The following is a 19,124-nucleotide window of genomic DNA, read 5'->3' as shown; positions in this document are numbered from 1 at the left end:
CCTTTAGACTGACCAAAGATGGCACTATGCAGTGCAGAGAGCCTTTATGTCCAGAGGGCAGGAAGGAGTGGGCAGGCCCTTGGCCGTAGCTTAAAGCCAGTAGGAAACTCCTGAGCACTTCCTTTAGGCTCTCAGAATCTCCTCTCTACCATGTGCCTCGTCTCTGACACAGCTTATCCCAAACACAGCCTTGAACTTTGGGACTGGACTTTACCTGTGACAGGCATCTTGGAAAACAACCTAACTTATTTTAGATACTTGGCTTTAGGCTTTTCCTCTGGTAACTCCAACACCCCTCGTGGCCACATAATGCAAAGGAACTGTGGTTCTGACTTGGCCAATGCTGTCAGGAGGCCCTAGTTGTGAAGAGGCAGGCTTGGTGAGTTCAGCCCCAAACACTGGAGTAGAGAACACTCGTCTGTCATTTCTCAGGGCAGGTAAAGAGAACACACTCCTAAAGACAAACCCACAGTTGGGGGGTGGATGACTCAGGAACTCTAGGAATCCAGTCTTTTACCCTCACCTCCAGGAAATTACTGGTTGGTCCCTCCAGACACATTCAGTGCAGTCCCAGAAATATCTCTGGCTCTTCTGGTTTAGCTTGGATCCCTGTGCTTTTCTCTATGCATGCCCAAGGATGTTTCCAGATAAACTGTGGAAAAGCCAAACTTGAAGGGCCAGATATGCCTTCAAAATCCAAATAGAGACCCTAGCCCAACAGTTGCCAGTTACAGTTGCACCTGTCTCAGGGAATCCTACTACTCGAGACATGCTGCTGGCCTGGTGTGGCTGGGCGACTGCTGTCTCCTCCTTGCCCTCTGAGAGTGATGGGGGCTGGGCTGTGGATTAGCAGAGGTTAGCCTCTCAAACCATTTATATCAGAGAACATCTTAAAGACAGTACAAATGACAAAGTGAATGACTTTAGGTTTAGAGAAAGTTTGGGGCAAAAATGATTTATCAGACTTTTAATGAATTGATTTTGATGTTGTGGCAAATCATTGAAATCATGGAGTTAAAATTTGGTAGAGAGTGCATAATGATCTCTCTTTTCCCTGAATTTGATAATATTATTGTCTCTGTTTAACTCAGAGTTTCTGTGCATGAAAAAGAGAAAGAGACATTTGGGCTAGCTCAAATGAAAAACGAGGTTTATTTTAAGAATAAAGAGAAATCTCATGGAAATTCAGAGTCAGAGGAGTTACCTCAGGACAGGCAGGTTTCTATGTTCCATGAAAGCAAAGAGCTGCCCAGCACTCGGTAGGTGTTCAGTATTTGTTGAATGAATAAACATGTGACCAAAGGCAGCGCTGAGGAAGATTTAGGCCTACTCTCTACTAATTCTGCCGGTACCTGATTTAATCTGATTCTACCAATCCATCCTTTGTCTCTTAGTTTAAAGTCTCGAGAGAGAGAGGAATCCAGAGGCTACTTCTGAGGCAGATGTTCATCCTCGTCCATTAAGCAATGGCCAGAAAGGGTAATGCCACATGAACATAGGCTCCTTCTAGGAAGTGGGCAGAAGGATGAGCAGAGCATGGCGTGAAGATTTAGGTTTCCCTAGGGCATTGGCTTTGTGTGTGATTGTGTACTACCATGTACTGGCAGTGTTACTTAAGGTATATATGTGAGGGGCTTGTCTCTGGAGTGAAATTTTTTTAACATGTTGAGGACAGAGTAATAACATATATTCTTTCTCTCGTAGCGTTTGAATTTTATAACTAACTCTGATCAAGGAAGAATTTCACTCAAGTATGACCCAACTGGGTGCTAACGTGTGCTGACTGATTATTATTTACCAGACACTGTGCTAGTTATTTTTGCAAAACTCTAACTCCTGACAACCTACTTTTGTGGGCAGACATTATTATCCCCATTTTACATATGAAAAGACCACATTTCAAACTATCACAGTCCAGAGTTGAAAGGGGGTGGAGCTGGAATTTTTCCTAAGATTGGTTTGTCCCCAGAAGAGGATTCTTCCCAATATAATACACCTGATGAATCATTAATCAGAATACTGGGATGAATTTGCCAAGACGAAGCCTAGTCTCTTCCATAAGCCATGAATTAGTCAGCTAGAGAAAAAGAGGCTTAAGGAGCATAAAAACCAGGTAAGTTTGTAGCTGTGGATTGCATATAGGTTTGGGCAGACCAGCTCTAGATGCATTATGGGATCAGTTGGGGACCTTTGATAGGGTCTGCTTTCAGATGAGATGAAAAAAAGATGAGAAGAGAAAGTTGTCTGAAAAAAAAAAATCAAGTTGCAAAATGGTGTGATCTCATTTTTAAATACATAGATATATCTAAATATACACATATATAAGATATATTCAATTTTATATGTATATACCTTTGTATCAGATTTTTCCATAAGATGTTAAAAGTTTTAAGATACCTATTGTTTTACATACTACTAAAAAAAAAAAAAGACCACTAATTAATTGTAAGACACCATTGATTGTCAGAAGCATCCCAATTTCAGGGATGTTAAGAAATGGGGGGGGGGGGAGTGTGTATTGCAATATAAGAAGTGATCTAGAAAGATGTGCATGAAGGTTTTATGGTGGTGATCTCTGGAGAAGAGAGCATTATTTGTCTTTAATCATTGCTTGTCTGTATATGCAAATTTCTTATAAGCCAGCCCCTCCCTGCTCACTTCACCCTCACTCAAAGGCTAGAGGGAGGTGATCCCACCCCAGCAGAACCAGTTTTAAAATCTTTTGGCATGTCAGGCACTAGGGTCAAGCCTTGGTTTTAGGATGTGGGGGTGTAAAGTTCCCATTTTTCTTCTTAGCATGTGAGGCCACTGCCAAAACTCCAGGACAACAGGGAAACAATGTGATTCAATAATAGGCTACATACAGGTTGCTGGTAAATAAATGAAAAGCAGTTCCATGATGGTGGTGGATATAATACTTAGGTTTTTGTGTTCAGTTTAGTAAATGTGCAGAAAGGATTCTAATGAATACACTTGTTTTATTATGTCTTTAATTTCTACCTTCCTTGAATTAACATGTATTAGCTTTTGTGCACTTAAAGGTAGCCATAAATCCAACAGTGAGATTAACTCAGTAGTTTTTCCCAGAGAGAATAAATGGAGATACTTTAATTTTTTATGTTAAAAGAATGCCTAAAGTGATTTTTACGAAACATCATGATGAAAGTATAAGTAAGTAATAGACATTACAGGCTTAAATGTATTATTTAGACCAGTGTGGATTTTTATTTATTTTATTGCATTCTTTCTTTTTATTAAGTCCTGGAATAATTTTATGTTCTTTTTGAAAATATGCACTTTTCTTCCTTTGCTTGGTTACATAGCCATATTTATTTGTTAATTCCTTAATACAGGTGCACACACAAATAACATGCAAGATTATTTTACTATTTAAAAGAAATTCTGTAACTTTTATATATTTGCCAACAGTGCAGGATATGGTCACTGATCTGAAATCATGGTTGATAGTCATTTTAACTCCTAGCTGTCTGTGCTGTTGTAATCATGTGCATGAAGCCATGACCTGATGCACTGGAGTGCTCAACAGGATGCATTAAAAGTATGTTGATGCCAGTGGGTGATTTCATGTCAAGGTTGCAGGAAGCATTTTATTTTTTTTTAATTTTTTTTTCAACGTTTATTTATTTTTGGGACAGAGAGAGACAGAGCATGAACGGGGGAGGGGCAGAGAGAGAGGGAGACACAGAATCAGAAACAGGCTCCAGGCTCTGAGCCATCAGCCCAGAGCCTGACGCGGGGCTCGAACCCACGGACCGCGAGATCGTGACCTGGCTGAAGTCGGACGCTTAACCGACTGCGCCACCCAGGCGCCCCGGAGGCATTTTAATCCAAAGCTCATTTCTTGATTTATACTTGTCATCATTTGTTTACTTTTCTTAATATGGTTGTAGGACAGGGAAGGGCATAGGCCCTGGAGCAGACTAGCCTAACTTAGAAACCAGCAACTTGTAACTGATTCAGACCCTGAACTCAGGTTTCATAAATGAGGATCCCCATCAGCAAGGCTGGGACCAGCCCACAGTCACCACTCCATTGGATCTGGTTGGGCATGTGATGTCATTCAACCCTACGTGTAGGACTTACTGAGTCATCATGGCCAGTTGTAGGTATAAAGAAAGCAGGCATATGGTAGCATTTGACAAGTACCTTAAGACCTACCTGCTTCCCAAAGATGGACCTGGCCAATGGAGACACGCAATTCCTGCATTATAGTCAGACCTGTGGATATTTGTTACCCTTATCAAAGTGTCTGTATATTGTATTGCATATAAATGAAAGTAAAATGCCGTCTTTTGTGCAAAATACTCCTGTAGCAGGATCAGAAAGTGTATTCACACTCTGTGTTGTACATATGTATGCTGGCTTATTTATTTACTTGTTTGTTTATGTATTTATTTATGTATTTATTTACCCACATCTACCCAATCTGGGTAGGAGTCCTTGGGCACTGGGTAGTAGAGAAGAAAAATAGGTTTAGTCTATTCCAATGGAATAATTCTTAAAACCCCTTTAAATAATGTTCAGTTCTTCAGTTAAATTGCCCTCTAGCTCAGATTTCTCTTTTTTTTTTTTAATCCTCCCTTTTCTTTTTCCCTGAATTAAGGAGGTATCTGGTATGTGGAAACAGGATGGATCCATGCAGTGTTTTGTATTCTCTGCTGGCCCTTCCACTGGGACTGTGATGTCCTCTTGTGCTGACAGTTTCCGCAGATATTACCCATGAGCTTGTTTTCCTCAGTTGGGTTTTAGCCCAGTAGCCCTTCCAAGCTGATTCAGCCTCACTTTGGTTCTCATTGGTGGCAGGTTTTCTCCTGCTCCTCTATCCAGACCTCTCTCCAGAGCCAGTAACCCCAGACCCAGCTGCAGGGGCACCAACCCCTTATCAAGGTGACAAGTTTCTCCCTAAGTACTCTCGGGGGTTCTGGCCCCCATGCATAGTTAACTGACTGCATAAGGTGATTTGAGGAACTAAACCCCAAGGGCTGGTGCCTGGCCTCCAAGCAGATTAAGGTCCGTTTACAAGGATGTGGCTGTGCTCCAGGTTGGTGTGGGATAACCAGAAAAATATATTTTTTAGAGCCGATAAAGGAGATTGAGGCAGGCTTCCTGTACCAGTCAGGGACCACGAAAGAAGCAGATGGATGGCATGCTCGAAAGGGGTGCCTCATTCAAGGGATTTGAGTGAAGGGACTATTCAAAGAATAGGGGAACCAAGAGGGGGGTGTAGAAGCACCTCAGAACAACAGCAGTGGGAAGTCCATACAATCTGTAGGCTGGAGGAGAGCATCCGATTCTAGGAACTTGACAGGCACTGAGCTGTAGAAGAGGACTCCCTAACAGAAATCATAGTCTCTGATAGTGAAAAAGCTGAGGCTGCACAGTGCAGCCTGGCAGGGAGGGAGGCAGTCCCTACCCCTGTCTTCTGCTCTGCAGTGTCCCGCTGGGGCTCCCCACTGGCCAACGTGGAAGGGTTAGGGAATCGTATTGGTGTATTCCTTGGGTCAGTCTTCCAGGGCACAGAACAGAGTGGAGAGGAGGGGATCTGGAGGTGCAAACAGAATCTCCATCATTCTGGGCCAAAGCCCAAAGAGAAAGATTGAACATACACATTTCACTTTCTTCTTCCTTCCTTTTTCCCACCGTCTCCAAGAAATGGAACAGGAGACGTGTATGCCCTTGGTAAATTCTAATGCACTTAAGGGAACTCCCTTGCCTGGGTGTCCTGGGCTTGGCTTCTGATGATATATGAAGAGGGAAATAAAAATATGAAGAACATCCTCTCCTTAGGAAATCGCCCATTTTGCCAAGCTTTTGTCTCTCTGGAAAACCCAATTTCAGATGCCAAGAATTTAAATGTGAATCTTTTCCCCATGTTTCTTTTGCTCCTCTGCCCCACTTCAGACAGGTGGAAGCCTTAGACCAGCTAGGAAAATACTATATTCTTAGGGAAGCAAAAGAGAATATAGCACATTAATATTTTTTTAAACTATCACCCCCAATTTCACCAATATGCAGCTGTGGTTCATATGGAAATTAAAAACTTCTATAACATTTTCACATGTCTTTTATTTCACATAATTTACTCTTAACAATGATCCCATAAGGTTATCAGTTTTACAGATGAGAACACTGAGGTCAAGTGTACTCTGTAGTTAGTGGCAAACCCACAGATGGTAGAATTCCAGATCTCCTGACTCCCTGGCAAAGGGGGCCTATGCCAGCCAAGGGGGGCATAGTTTGCACATTTGAAAAGAGAACCAAATTCATGAAGTTGTCTATATTCATAACGTACTGGTGTCTGCTAAAAATTATGTTTCTTGAGTGATTTTGTCCACTGATAACTGCTTTTATTAAAACTATGCTTTTAATCTCCTCTAAAACCTGCTTCCATAGTAACTAGGTCATTTTATACTCATGCTGCCCTGTCACATTCTCATCTGTCACTTGGTGTCTCTTATCATTTGCTTTTATTTTTCCTCCCCATTCTGACTCACTTCCACTGGTGAATCACTTCTTTATTCACCTCCTCTTTCATCTACTCCTAGATTCTGGAATTATCCTCTGACCTCATAATTTGATTACTGCCTTCCTAACCCGGTGAGTTGAGCATATTCTACTGGAAATCGCCGGCCCTGTGCTTCTTTTGTTTGGGTTTGCATGGGTCCCTGCGCTGAGCTGTGTGACTCAAGAACACCCATTGGAAGAGGATGCAGCAGGGAAATAGGAGCAGAAGTAGGAAAAGAAGATGGGGACTTGGCATTTAATGTCAAACAAGAGTGAAGAAGGTAACTGGCCTAATTAGACCCGAACCAACAAGGAACGTGGTTGTGAGTTGTCTTGAATGGCTTCGTTCTGGGAGTGAGACTTTGAAGGATCCGTGATGTTGCCGTGGACTGGCACATGTGACAGATCATAGCTGAAGGCTGGCGCACAGAATCTCACTGCATAAGGTCTATGTTATTTTCCCCTGAAAAGAAGAAACTACCCCCTGGAAAGCAAATTCCCTCTTTCCCTAAATCCACTGGAAGTTTCCCAGTTCACATATTGTCAATTAAAATGGATTTTGAATTGTGGTTTCTTTCTAGACTGTAAGAAGATACTAAAGATGTTTGATGTCTTGAAAAGTCTAAGTACCTGGCAGTACTGTGTGTAACCTGACATGTGTCCTCTCACACTGTCAAGAGAGGGGTAGATTGAGAACTTGTGTACCAGCTAAGTTTGAACAGTAGCTCTTTAGTTCCTGGACCCAGCTGAGTTAGGGAGACAAGAGTGTCTTAGAGGTTCCTACAAGGGCTCTTCTTTAACCCTAACCCCCAGGGCAGGGGGCTGCTTACCTTCTGGGCCCATCTCTTAACTCTGTGCTTGGAATTGCTGCTCGTTCTTGATAAAGGCAGTTCTACAACATTGACTGAAAATACATCGGCCACATCATAAACATAAATATTTACTAGTGGGGAGGGAGGCACCTGGTGGCACAGTAGGTTGGATTTCGGCTCAGGTAGTGATCTCACTGTTGATGAGTTCAAGCCCCACATCCAGCTCCGTGCTGTCAGCACAGAGCCTGCTTCAGATCCTCTGTCCCTATGTCTCTCTGCCCCTCCCCAACTCTCTCTCTCTCTCTCTCTCTCTCTTGCCCACGCACACACACCCTCTCTCTCTCTCTCTCTCTCTCAAAAATAAATAAATATTTTCTAAAAAATATTTACTAGCAGAAGTGACCATTTCCCCCCTCTTTCAATGACCTACTTAACATTGCTGTACTAAGAATCTACAGATATTCTCATAGGTTGCTGATGTTTGCATAAAACTGACAAAGTCTTTCTGAGAGATAATTAGGCAGTGGTTTTCAAAACCGTCATGCTCTTTGCTTGGGTGGCTTGGTCGGTTAAGTATCCAACCCTTGGTTCTGCTCAGGTCATCATCATCTTGCAGTTTCATGAGTTTGAAACGTACGTGGGGTCCTGTGCTGGCAGCGTGAGGCCTACTTGGGGTTTTCTCTTTCCTACTCTCTTTCTACCCCTCTCCTGCTCTCTCTCTCTCTCTCTCTCTCTCTCTCTCTCTCTCTCCCTCTCCTTCTCTCTCCCCCCTCCCCCACTTGCACTTATCTTTGTCTCTTTCAAAATGAATGAATAAACTTAAAAAAAAAGTTCCTGTCCTTTGACTCTGTAATCCAATGTACAGTAAATCATCAAGATTTTGCCCAATGATTGACTAGGAAGATGTTCACTGTAGCTTCCCAGTAAACAGGATGAGTTATCAATCATACATGAGACAAAGTACTGGATAACTGTCAAAAATATATAAGTGTGGGGCTGTGTGTCTTTAGACAGACAGGATATTCATGATTTCCTATTGAATAAATCAAGTTCACAACAGTAAATGCATATAAATATATACAAGAAAATGTAGACATATGCATAGAGGAAATACCTAGTAAGGATGGACCAAAATGATATTTGTTTCTAGATAATGTGATTAACAGTAATTTTAATTAGTAATGGATAATTTTATTTTTCTATCTTCTACAATGAACACATATTACTAATGAAAAAGAAAATGATTTAACATTGAACCTGGCCTCTAGAGTAGGTAGATGGGACAAGAATCTGATGAACTTGGTTCAGCAGTATGCCACCTTCACTGATGTGCGTCGGTGTATCAGCAGTGACACAAGGTGCTGATGGTACCCTGTTGATTCAGACCAAAGGATGTGGGTACAGGAGACTCAAGAGTAGGGTCAGCTTGAGAACTTTGCAGATGGTTTCATATTTTCACTCTCTAACAATTGTTCTAATATTGTAGGATAATTATTTATCTTTCTTTTTTGACTTGAGATCAAATTTTTTTTTGAGTTTTTATTTTAGAGAGAGAAACAGACAGAACATTAGTGGGGGAGGGGCAGAGAGAGAGAGGGAGACACAGAATCCTAAGAGGCTCAAGGCTCTCAGCTGTCTGCACAGAGCCCGATGCGGGGCTCGAACCCACGAACCGTGAGATTGTGACCTGAGCCGAAGTCAGAGGCTCAACTGACTGAGCCACTCAGGTGCCCCGAGATCAAATTTATTTTTAATTGTTTTATCAAGTAATTATTTATATACAAAAGTATGTTTACAAAATAAATTTAAAGTGTAGAAAATCTTCGTACACAGAAACTCAGTGTCCCAGAAATGGAGCATTACCATTAACCCTATACAGACCCCATATAAGTTCCCTGTTCCCATTTACACGTACCCTCTCTCAGAGAAAACCCTTTTCCTGAATTATTTTTATCATAGTCTTGCTTTTCTTTTCTAAAGAACATTTTATTTAGGTTTGCATGTTTTTGGCCTTCATATGGATGGGAGTATACTTTATTATTCTTTTCCAATTTGTGTTTTTCTCTCAGTATCTTGTTTCTGAGTTTCATCCATGTAGTGTGTAGCTGTAGCTCAGTCATTTTACTGTTGTCATTCGTGCTGGTGTAAATGCACCAGGATATACTTGCGCCTTCTCCTGTTTGTGGACTTTTGCATGGCTCACAGTTCTTGCTACCATTAAAGTTCTTAGTAATGACCTCTGGTGCTCCTATATGAGTGTCTCAGGTGTATACATACACAGGTGTAGAACTGATGGATGGTAGGGTATGTGAACTTACCAGATCATGTTAAATTATTTTTCAAGTCTTTTATCTCTCTTTATATTCTTGCCAGCAATGTGTGCGAGTTTCCATCCTTCACATAGTCGTCAACATTCGATAATGTCAGACTTTGAACTTTTACTAAACCAGTGGGTGTGCAGTGATTTCATCCGTATATCCCTGAACATCAGTGAGGTTGAGCATATTTTCTTGAGTTTGTTAACCATTTGTGATTTCTCCCCATAGCAAATCTCTTTTGGATGTTTTGGCCCTGTTTTTATTGGGTTATTTACATTTTGAAACTGGTTTGTAGGAATTCTGCTTATTCTGGAAATGCATCTTTTACTAGTTAAACATGCAGGAGAGATCTTCTTCCAACTAGTGGCTTGTCTTTTAATTTTCCATATAGTGTGCTCGATGAAGAGACATTTGTGATTTTATTCATTATTTGCCCTTTTTTGTGTCTTTTTTTTTAATTTTTTTTTTCAACGTTTATTTATTTTTGGGACAGAGAGAGACAGAGCATGAACGGGGGAGGGGCAGAGAGAGAGGGAGACACAGAATCGGAAACAGGCTCCAGACTCTGAGCCATCAGGCCAGAGCCCGACGCGGGGCTCGAACTCACGGACCACGAGATCGTGACCTGGCTGAAGTCAGACGCTTAACCGACTGCGCCACCCAGGCGCCCTCCTTTTTTGTGTCTTAAGAAGTCCCTCCTACCCAGAGGTTCATAAATCCTATTGTCTTCTAAACTGTTTATAATTTGATCTCTGTGAATGATGTAAAGGTATCCAATTTTATTTCTTCTACATGGATAACTATCTGCTTCAGGACAGTTTACTAAAAGGCCTTCCTTTCCCCACAGATGTATAAATGTCCTAATGAAACTTCCATATCCGTGAGGGCCTATTTCCTGGGTCCTCCAGAGAACATACGCGTTTAAGTTATCCAGATGCCAAGGGCCTCAACTCGGGAATGTCTGTCTTTCTTTCTTTCTTTCTTTCTTTCTTTCTTTTATTTTATTTTATTTTTTGACGATAAGGCATTTTTCTCACCTAACAAGTTAGAAGTTGTGCTGTCCTGGGGGTCATTCTGTGGCACAACCATGTCATCAAGAACCCAGACACTTCCTTTTTTCCCTCTGCCAGAATCAGTTTGTCTGTGATGTTTCCTCCCAGCTGCTGCTGCTCCTGGTTTTGTATCCACATATTTCCACATCCAAAGTGGGAAAAAGTTAACAATACTCTCTATTCGAACTTCATTTGGGCCACCCACATAGTGTGCATTCAAGCACCCAGCTCACACACAGTCCCACTCGGGGTTATGGATGTCAGGGAGGCATTTTTGCCGTCCATTTAATGCTGAGTGTCAAGGCAGGCTACTTGCCTTGCCAGATCCCTGTGGGGAGCAATGGTATTTATTTCCAGTTCACCTTACTCTCAGGGTGCAGCTCTGAGGGGATGCGGATTTATGGACAAGTCTCACCTTAAACCCCTCTCTCTGGGTGGCCCTAGGCTTTGTCCTCTGCCCCCTGCACCCCAGGGGAGAGTGAAAGCCAAAGCTGGAATTCATCTGGGTGGCAAATGTGGAACTAATGAAAACTTCTTTTGTTTACATCTCTGCCTTCCCACTTTCCCTTAGTTTTTTGGCTTCGTATTATTCTTTACTTTCTTGGAAGTTCATCACACATTTAGAAAGATTTTTTTTCTTGGAATATTTAGTTGTTTTTCAGCAGGAGGGTCAGTCAGGGCATCTAGTTCTCCAGACTGAAAACAGAAGTTGGCTAAATTTATATTTTAATTGCATTCTGTTTTTATCAATCTTGCCTAAAGGGTTGTTGGAGACGGAACCATTGCAAGGGCGAGATGAAGACACAGTAGCCAGTGCGGACTTCTCTAGCATGCTGTCTGAGGAGGAAAAAGAAGAGTTAAAGGCAGAATTAGTTCAGGTATGTTCAGTAATCTTATTGTTGTTCTACCTCAGTACTTTAGGAGCTATTTATTGTTAGTTTTGTATACGTCCCATATTACAATTATGTTGTCTTTCATTTAATAAGATTTTTAAAAAATTAAGTGTATTTATTTTGAGAGAGAGAGAGAGAGAGAGAATGAGAGTGGGAGAAGGGCAGAGAGAGAGACAAGAGAGAGAATCCCAAGCAGGCTCCACGCTGTCCGCGCGGAGCCCAACCTGGGGCTCAATCTCACAAACTGCGAGATCATGACCTGAGCCAAAATCAAGAGTTGGGCGCTCAACTGACTGAGCCACCCAGGCGCCCCTCATTTAATAACATTTAATAAATGATATATTACAAGGTGATTACTTTTTTCTAAGGTGTTTTTGTAATGCCAGTTGTCCATTACACTTTGGTTATAGTAGAAAAAGGAATGATTAAGCAACAATGATGAATAGGTGTAAATATGCACCTCTTATTCTTTTAAAGTTCACAATATTATGGGAACAATAATCACTTACTGATGGGTACAGGTGCAAGCTCCTTTTTAAGAGCAGTTCTTGCTTTAGGTCAGCAGCTTAGCTCAACAGATACTTTGAAGTGACTTATTTTTGTAATGCAAAAGCCAGTCATAGAAGCAACTGAATTTGTTGTGTACTCTTTTGCAGAAGAATAAAGCTCTGGGGGCAGAAAGGAAAACTATGATGAATCCAGGTGTCCTTAGCTCCTGCATAGTTGCTGTGGGCCTCTGGATGTAGAGGTGGGGAGAGTGCCTGGCTCATTGGGGATACAAGTTTTGTTCAAGCCATTTGTTTGCAGCACCCACTAACCCTTCAACGCTTTGCTAAGGAGCATTTACATTGGAGGAGGAAAGCACTGGAGAAAGGGAGCTTCTCAGGTAGAATAAACAATAGGGCAAGAGGGAAGAAGCCCATATTCCTCCCCATTTTGTGTCCCTGCATCATAGGGGAGAAAGCTCCTAGCCTAGCTGGAAGCAGGACTGTGGGCTCTATGCAGGCTGAGGACACAGCTTTGAACTCCACCTTACCCTCACCCAGCTGGGTCTGCTCCAGACTCTTTACGCTCTAATGTTCTGGTGGTGTCTGTTTATGACAGGTTATAATAATATTAAAGACTTTTTAGGTGCTTTCCCAAAACACACTTGACAATGACTTCATTATAACATGAAAGAGCAGCTTGTTCTTGGTACAGCAGAAATTATTTCCGTAAGCACAGTGCCTCAAATCAAACAGCCTGTTTCTTTAGCTAGGTCTGTCTGTGGCCACTGATCCAGAACAACGCAGTTGACTTCAGATTGGCCACACATGCCAGCATGCACAGACCGAAGTCAGCTGTCACGGAAAATGGACTAGCGCCATGTTTTCTTAAAGCCTGGAATTCTGGTTCATGACCTGTTGGCTCATGTCGATTGTGGTGTCCAAAAGTTGTATTTTGCAAACTGGTGTAAGATAACTGATTCTAAACTAAAATAATTCCTGTTATAGTCCATATTTAAGTGTAGACAAAACCACTGTAGCAGACCAACTTTTATAAAAGTTCTGGGACTATTGGGTTATACAGACACATCACATATGTCAGTGTATTTTTGTGTGCATTCTTTATTTTCTAAATGTTCAACAGTGAGCATGCATTATTTTTATAATCAAGAAAAAGCAAGCCTTGGTTCTAAGTGGATGCCCCTGTAATGAAAAAAGCCAACAGTGTTTTCAGAAATTCCTGTCTTATTTGGCCACATTAATAAGCTTGCAGCACATCTCATTCCTAAGACTCTTTGAGCCTGACTTCTGGTAATAACACCAGACTCCTTGTTACTGTGTTCAAGTTACCAGGATCCATGTTTTCATCCTTTAGAATGCTTCCTGCTTCTTATTTCTGGATTCCTCAAAAATGAAGAAGAACTTCATATTGCCAAAGAGGCATCGTGACTTCCAGAGGCAGGTGGGCACAGCTGTATGCCCCAGGCCAAGTGACAAGCAAAGGAAAGGTGTCTTTGCTATTTTTCTTTTCACATCTCCATTTCTTCTGCCTCCACCTCAGACCACCTCTGCTTAATGCTCATCCTTTTCTTAAGTCTTCTTTCCCTGCCCTTCCACAAATGCAATCTGGTGTGTATGTGTGTGTGCACACTCTTGCTCACGCACATGTGCATGCACACTCACACACCCACCCCAGACCAGGTTCTTTCAGATCACATTCAGATTAGCTCAGAGGCTAGGGGTTAATTACAACAAGAACACGCAAAGAACAATCTCGGCCATCCCACAACTGGCCCTCCGAAGACCTGGGACCTCTTTCAGACAGCCCAGCTTCCCGGCCTCAGCTCTCCACAGATGTTCTTCCTGGGCCCCTGGTTGAAAGCAATCCCTTTCTGTGTGAGGGAAGATCCTACTGGATCCGTTCTCTACTTGGTTAACAGAACATCTCGCAGGCCAGCCTGTTAGATTGCCTTTGAGTAAGGCAGTCATTTGTGGCCAAGACCCAAAGCAAGAGCTTTGTGTAAACGGACTTCTTATCTCTGACTCCGTTGCTTAAGAGGGGTCTTGGGGGTGCCAGGGATTCAGTCTCCTCTTCAATGTGCTCCTCTCCCTAGTGTCCTCAGATTCTCTCACTGTCTTGTGACTGCGCTGGATCCCTCCCCACTGCTTTATCTAGACTGTTTGGTTGTTTATATTCCTATGAGGATGCCTTTATACTTCGGGCAAACTCATAACTCCACTCATCCACACAGCCAGCATATGATTGTGTGCTTACCAAGTGTAGACAACAGGAAGATCCGTCCTTATGTCGGGAGACATAAAATAAGCCAATATTGTCCAAAAGGCTACATCTTAGATGGAGTCTTCATTTTGAAAGAGGAATCTCTTGTTAACACAATTTAGTCTTTAGTTTATTATTGTCATCATGCAGTACATATGTGTGTTTTTAAAAGTCTCTTCGTTGTGAGGCCAGTATCGCCTCTGATCTTGTGCAGTGGTCTGTGTATAGAAGACATGCAATTAAGATTTGTAATTAACTTGAATTATTTTGTAGGTTAAAGAAATACTTACATCTTTTAAAGTTTATTATTATTTTTTTAGTAACCTCTACACCAGACATGGGGCTTGAACCCATGACCCCAAGATCAAGATTGCATGCTCTACTGACTAAGCCAGCCAGGCACCCCAAAATATTTACCCTTTTTGTTTGTTTATTTTTGAGAGCAAGATAGAGAGAGCATGCAAGAGTCGGGGGTGGGCAGAGAGAGAGGGGGACAGAGGATCCCAAGCGGGTTCTGTGCTGAAAGCAGCGCGCGTGATGCAGGGCTTGAACTCACAAACCATTGAGACCATGACCTGAGCAGAAGTCGGACACTTAACCAACTGAACCTCCCCGGCACCCCAATATTTACATTTTTAAATACCAGAAGTTGAATATGCTTTTATACAAACCTAATCAACATATAAAGAAATACTATTTTGTTTCAGCTATTTGTTCTCATAAGCTGCTCCTGGCAGCTTTTCTGAGGTCTTTACATATCTATTCTGTGGGGTTTTTTACCTTCCTCTCCCTTTTCGAATAAACGTGCTCAGTATTTCTGTGCCGCTTCTATCCTGCTCTACCTTCCTATCACCAAGCTGCGTGTTAGGCTTCGTATTCCACAGTGTGACTTGGCTTTTGAAAGGGATGGAGTGTTGGCATTAATAGTGTAAATTTATGACTATATAGCCAGCAAGTACTGCCAGTGTCCTCTAGATAAAATGACTCAAGAAAAATAGGCAGTAATAAGAGTAGGAAAAACACCACGCAACATTATCAAGTAGGCAAAACCTATTTTCAAGGCAAAGCCTGTTCGGGCTCCCTTCATTACTTTGGGCTCTTCTCCCTTCCTTTGGTGTGTGGTTCCTCAAGAAGAACACATGGTACCCTCACGCCATCTGGCTTGTAGACTTACAAAGAAGTGCGTTAGGCTCTTGGCCTTTCTCTCTTGGTTCCTTCCTTCAAGACCTTCGTTCTTTCATTCTGGACTGAGTAGTGAACAACTAAAGTGTTCATCATCGGTAATGTCTTATTGTAATACCTTTCTGTTTTAGTCAGAGTCCTCCAGAGAAACAGAGCCAATAGGATGTATATATGTATATGGAAAGAGATTTGTTACAAGGAATTGGCTGATGTGATTATGGAATCTGACAAGTCACAGGATCTACCGTCAACAAGCTAGAGACCTAGGGGAGCAGATGGTGTAGTTCAGTCTCAAGGCTTGAGGCCTAACAAGAGCTGATAAGTCAATATTACAGTTTAAATCTGAAGGAAGAAAAAAAAAATGTCCCAACTCAAATGCAGCCAGGCAAAGAGAATCCCTGTTAACTGAGGGAGGGTCAGCCTTTTTGTTTTATTTAGGCCTTCCACTGATTTGATGAGGCCCACCCACTCTGAGAAGGCAGTCTCCTCTACTCAGTCTACCAGTTGAGTAGTTAATCTTATGCAGCAACACCCTCACAGGCACACTCAGCATAATGTTTGACCAAATGTCTGGGCACCCCATGGCCAGTCAAGTTGACATATAAAAATAACCTTTGCACTCTCTCAAGTAGTATCTGGATTTTAATCTTAATTCTTTAAGACCGTTAGCCAAAGGCAGGACTGGCCAGGAGAGGAGAGGAGGCTGGCCTTCAAACAGTATATGCAAAAGATCAGAAACTCTTATTCCTAAACATCACACTGATGATTCAATAGTTTATGAAAATATTTCTTTGTCTCGATGTAAGTTAGATATTTTATGTAATCTAGCAAATAAAATAGGAAGGTAAATTTTCAGTCTTCTAACATAAATGTCATATTGAAGTAATTCATTAGCTAATTCAGATTAATTTGTATTTTTTTGCAAAATTCACTACTTTAATATAAAATTAACTGTTTTAAAGTGAACAGTTCAATGCATTTAGTATACTTATGATGTTGTGTAACTACCACCTCTATCTAGTTCCAGGACATTTTTAACACTGCAAAAAAGAAACCCCATGCTCATTAAGCAGTTACTTCCCATTTCTCCATCTGCATTCTATATCTGTGGATTTACTATTCTGTATATTTCATATACCTACTTTGGGTCTGGCTTCTTTCACTTAGCCTAATGTTTCTGAGGTTCACCCATGTTGTAGCATGCGTCAATACTTCATTCCTTTTTATGGCAGAATAATATTCCATTTTTTGTGTATACTGCAATTCATCTATTCATCCTTTGATGGGTATCTCGGCTGTTTTCATATCTGGCTATTGTGAATGGTGCTATTGTGAACAGGTGTAAACATGTATTTGTTTATATTATGTTTAACTTTTTAAGATACTACCAGACTGTTTTCCACAGTGGCTGAGCCATTTTACATCCCACCAGCAATGTACAGGGTTCCAATTTTGCTACATCCTCACCAACACTTGTTGTGTGCCTGTTAATTCTTAAAGAATCAAGTTTAAATATCTAAGCATAAATATTTGTCCTATAAGGAGATCTTCTAGGAAGTGAAGAAACCAACGAACCAGACTATTAGTTTCTAATAAAAATGATTAATTTAAAATTAAAATTAAAATTAATAAGTACTTTAATGATTTACCTGCACTCCACTTCATTCCAAAAGGAATTTGACATGGCTTACAGAGGTACCTATAGAGTTTTCATACTACCTCATCAGAGTATCTGGGAGTGCTTATTAAATAATGCATGTGGGTGTAGCCTGGCCCTACCAAATTGAAGATATCAGGATCTTAGGACATTAAAAGGGGCATACATCTAGAATCTGCATTTTGAATATTCCCTATGAGTGACTTTTATGTAAACTGAAATTGAGAACCATTGGTGTAACTAAACCAAAAAATCTCATTAGTCAAAGGAAGGGTAGAATCTCACCCTGAGCATCATTTAAAATATTTGTGATTAAAGGCTTTGCCGTGGGGAAGAACTCTGCTCTGTGGAAAGAGATGTGGTTCTCATTTTTCATTCTTGCAAGCTAATACAATTTAAGATTATGTATTTTTTCAATTTCTGGATTTGCTTATAGAATTTTTGGCATACATTTAATCACTGATAAATATACTGAAAGTTTCAAGCAGTGTGAATCTTAGCATTTTATTGAAATTACGAGAATTTAATTAAAGAACCTGAGAGTAGACCTGAGTAACCAAGTTCGTGTCTCCATCATTAGGAGTCTCTATCTTACAAATGCCTTTTAATGTGTACTTCCATGTTTAAAATATTAGGCATGGGACTTCATTGTTCTTTCTTTAGGTTGGTGCTTGGTAAATTGGTCACTTCCGTATTTCTCCCTATCCCTTTTTTGGGATCAAGGATTTCATTAGAAAACTATGAATCCCTTACTTCCCTCTCCCAAATAACTAATGAGTCTCCTACTGCCCCCCCCCTAATTTTGAATAAATTTCTAGGATCCCATAGATAGGAGGTTTCTCTACATCTGTCATTTTATTCTGCCGGTTAAAAATTGTCCCATTATTTTTATCACATAGGAAACTATGGTAATACCCAGTGCATCAAAAAAAGCACAAGACTCCCAATAATTTCAGTCATTCAAAACATTATTTATGCAAAAGAAAGCAGGTCTTTTAACAGAATAAAAGACTGACATGAAACCCAGGCATTTTCTATGGAAAGAGAGCTAGAGATACAGCCTTGGGAAATATTAGGCCACAGATTAAATGCAGGAGGATACACTGACAAAAATGACAAAGTAAAATATGACATGATAGCAAAAGAATAGAGGGTTTAATTTTAAAATAACCATATGTTCTCATTTAATGGGAAGACTAAAAGCATGACCCCCCTTTCTGGTCCCTGAATAGATTCCTTTTGCCGTAATGAGTATTAGATCTGCATACTGAAGACCTGCTCATCAAGAAAAGACAGGGTGCTACTGATTATAACATGTTTAGAGAATGTGTAATTCATTTTAGGAAGATTTCCATGAGCATTAGAAAACTGTTCCGTAAACATAAAAAACGAATAGTACTGGGTTACTAGGGCATTTGCTAATATTAAAAACCCCAAGAGATTGTTCTTTTCTACTATTGTGTTTAAGATGCTTCTTAGAATTTTGCCTATTTTGCTTAAGCGATTACTAGTGTCTAAGAAGCGTCACAACGCTATTCCAGTCTGTCCACTATTGGGGTAAAGTCTTCCTTTGCACTAGAAAAAAGACTAATATTTGCGAAACTACTTTTCTTTTTTGAGATTCTTTTCTAGCAGCTATGTCTTTGGTAACCCAAGGAACACATTTGCAAGATGACTGATCGTGTCAGTGATGTGGTTTGTGGTCAGAAGCGGAACTAGACTTTGAATGTAAATGGGGCACAGCTGCCACATTTTTCCAAAATAAGAAATCTAGTAAAAATGTCAGGCTTTTTAGGACCTATGTACATGTGGGACACTAAGGAAGTACTAATAGTTCTCTTCTGGTTTCACAAAGAAAGTCACAATTATTTATACTTTTCAGAAAACAATGATGTAAATTGAAGCAATATTACCAAGGC

At 40.9% G+C, this 19,124-nt stretch overlaps 1 protein-coding gene across 8 annotated transcripts in view; it reads left to right on the top strand.

Annotated features, from left to right (window-relative positions):
* The window catches only part of TPD52L1 (TPD52 like 1), a 100,507-nt gene that overhangs the window by 52,721 nt on the left and 28,662 nt on the right, over positions 1 to 19,124 (top strand). For all 8 annotated transcript variants that reach the window (XM_015084328.3, XM_015084330.3, XM_053222282.1 and 5 more), the window contains exon 2: positions 11,470 to 11,585. In XM_015084328.3, the coding sequence (XP_014939814.1) occupies positions 11,470 to 11,585 (116 nt within the window). The remainder of the gene's footprint in view (positions 1 to 11,469; positions 11,586 to 19,124) is intronic.

The sequence above is a fragment of the Acinonyx jubatus genome, chromosome B2 (assembly GCF_027475565.1).
Source record: "Acinonyx jubatus isolate Ajub_Pintada_27869175 chromosome B2, VMU_Ajub_asm_v1.0, whole genome shotgun sequence".
Lineage (NCBI taxonomy): Eukaryota > Metazoa > Chordata > Mammalia > Carnivora > Felidae > Acinonyx > Acinonyx jubatus.
Note: the sequence above shows the minus strand (reverse complement) of the source record. Positions and strands in the feature narration are given on the sequence as shown.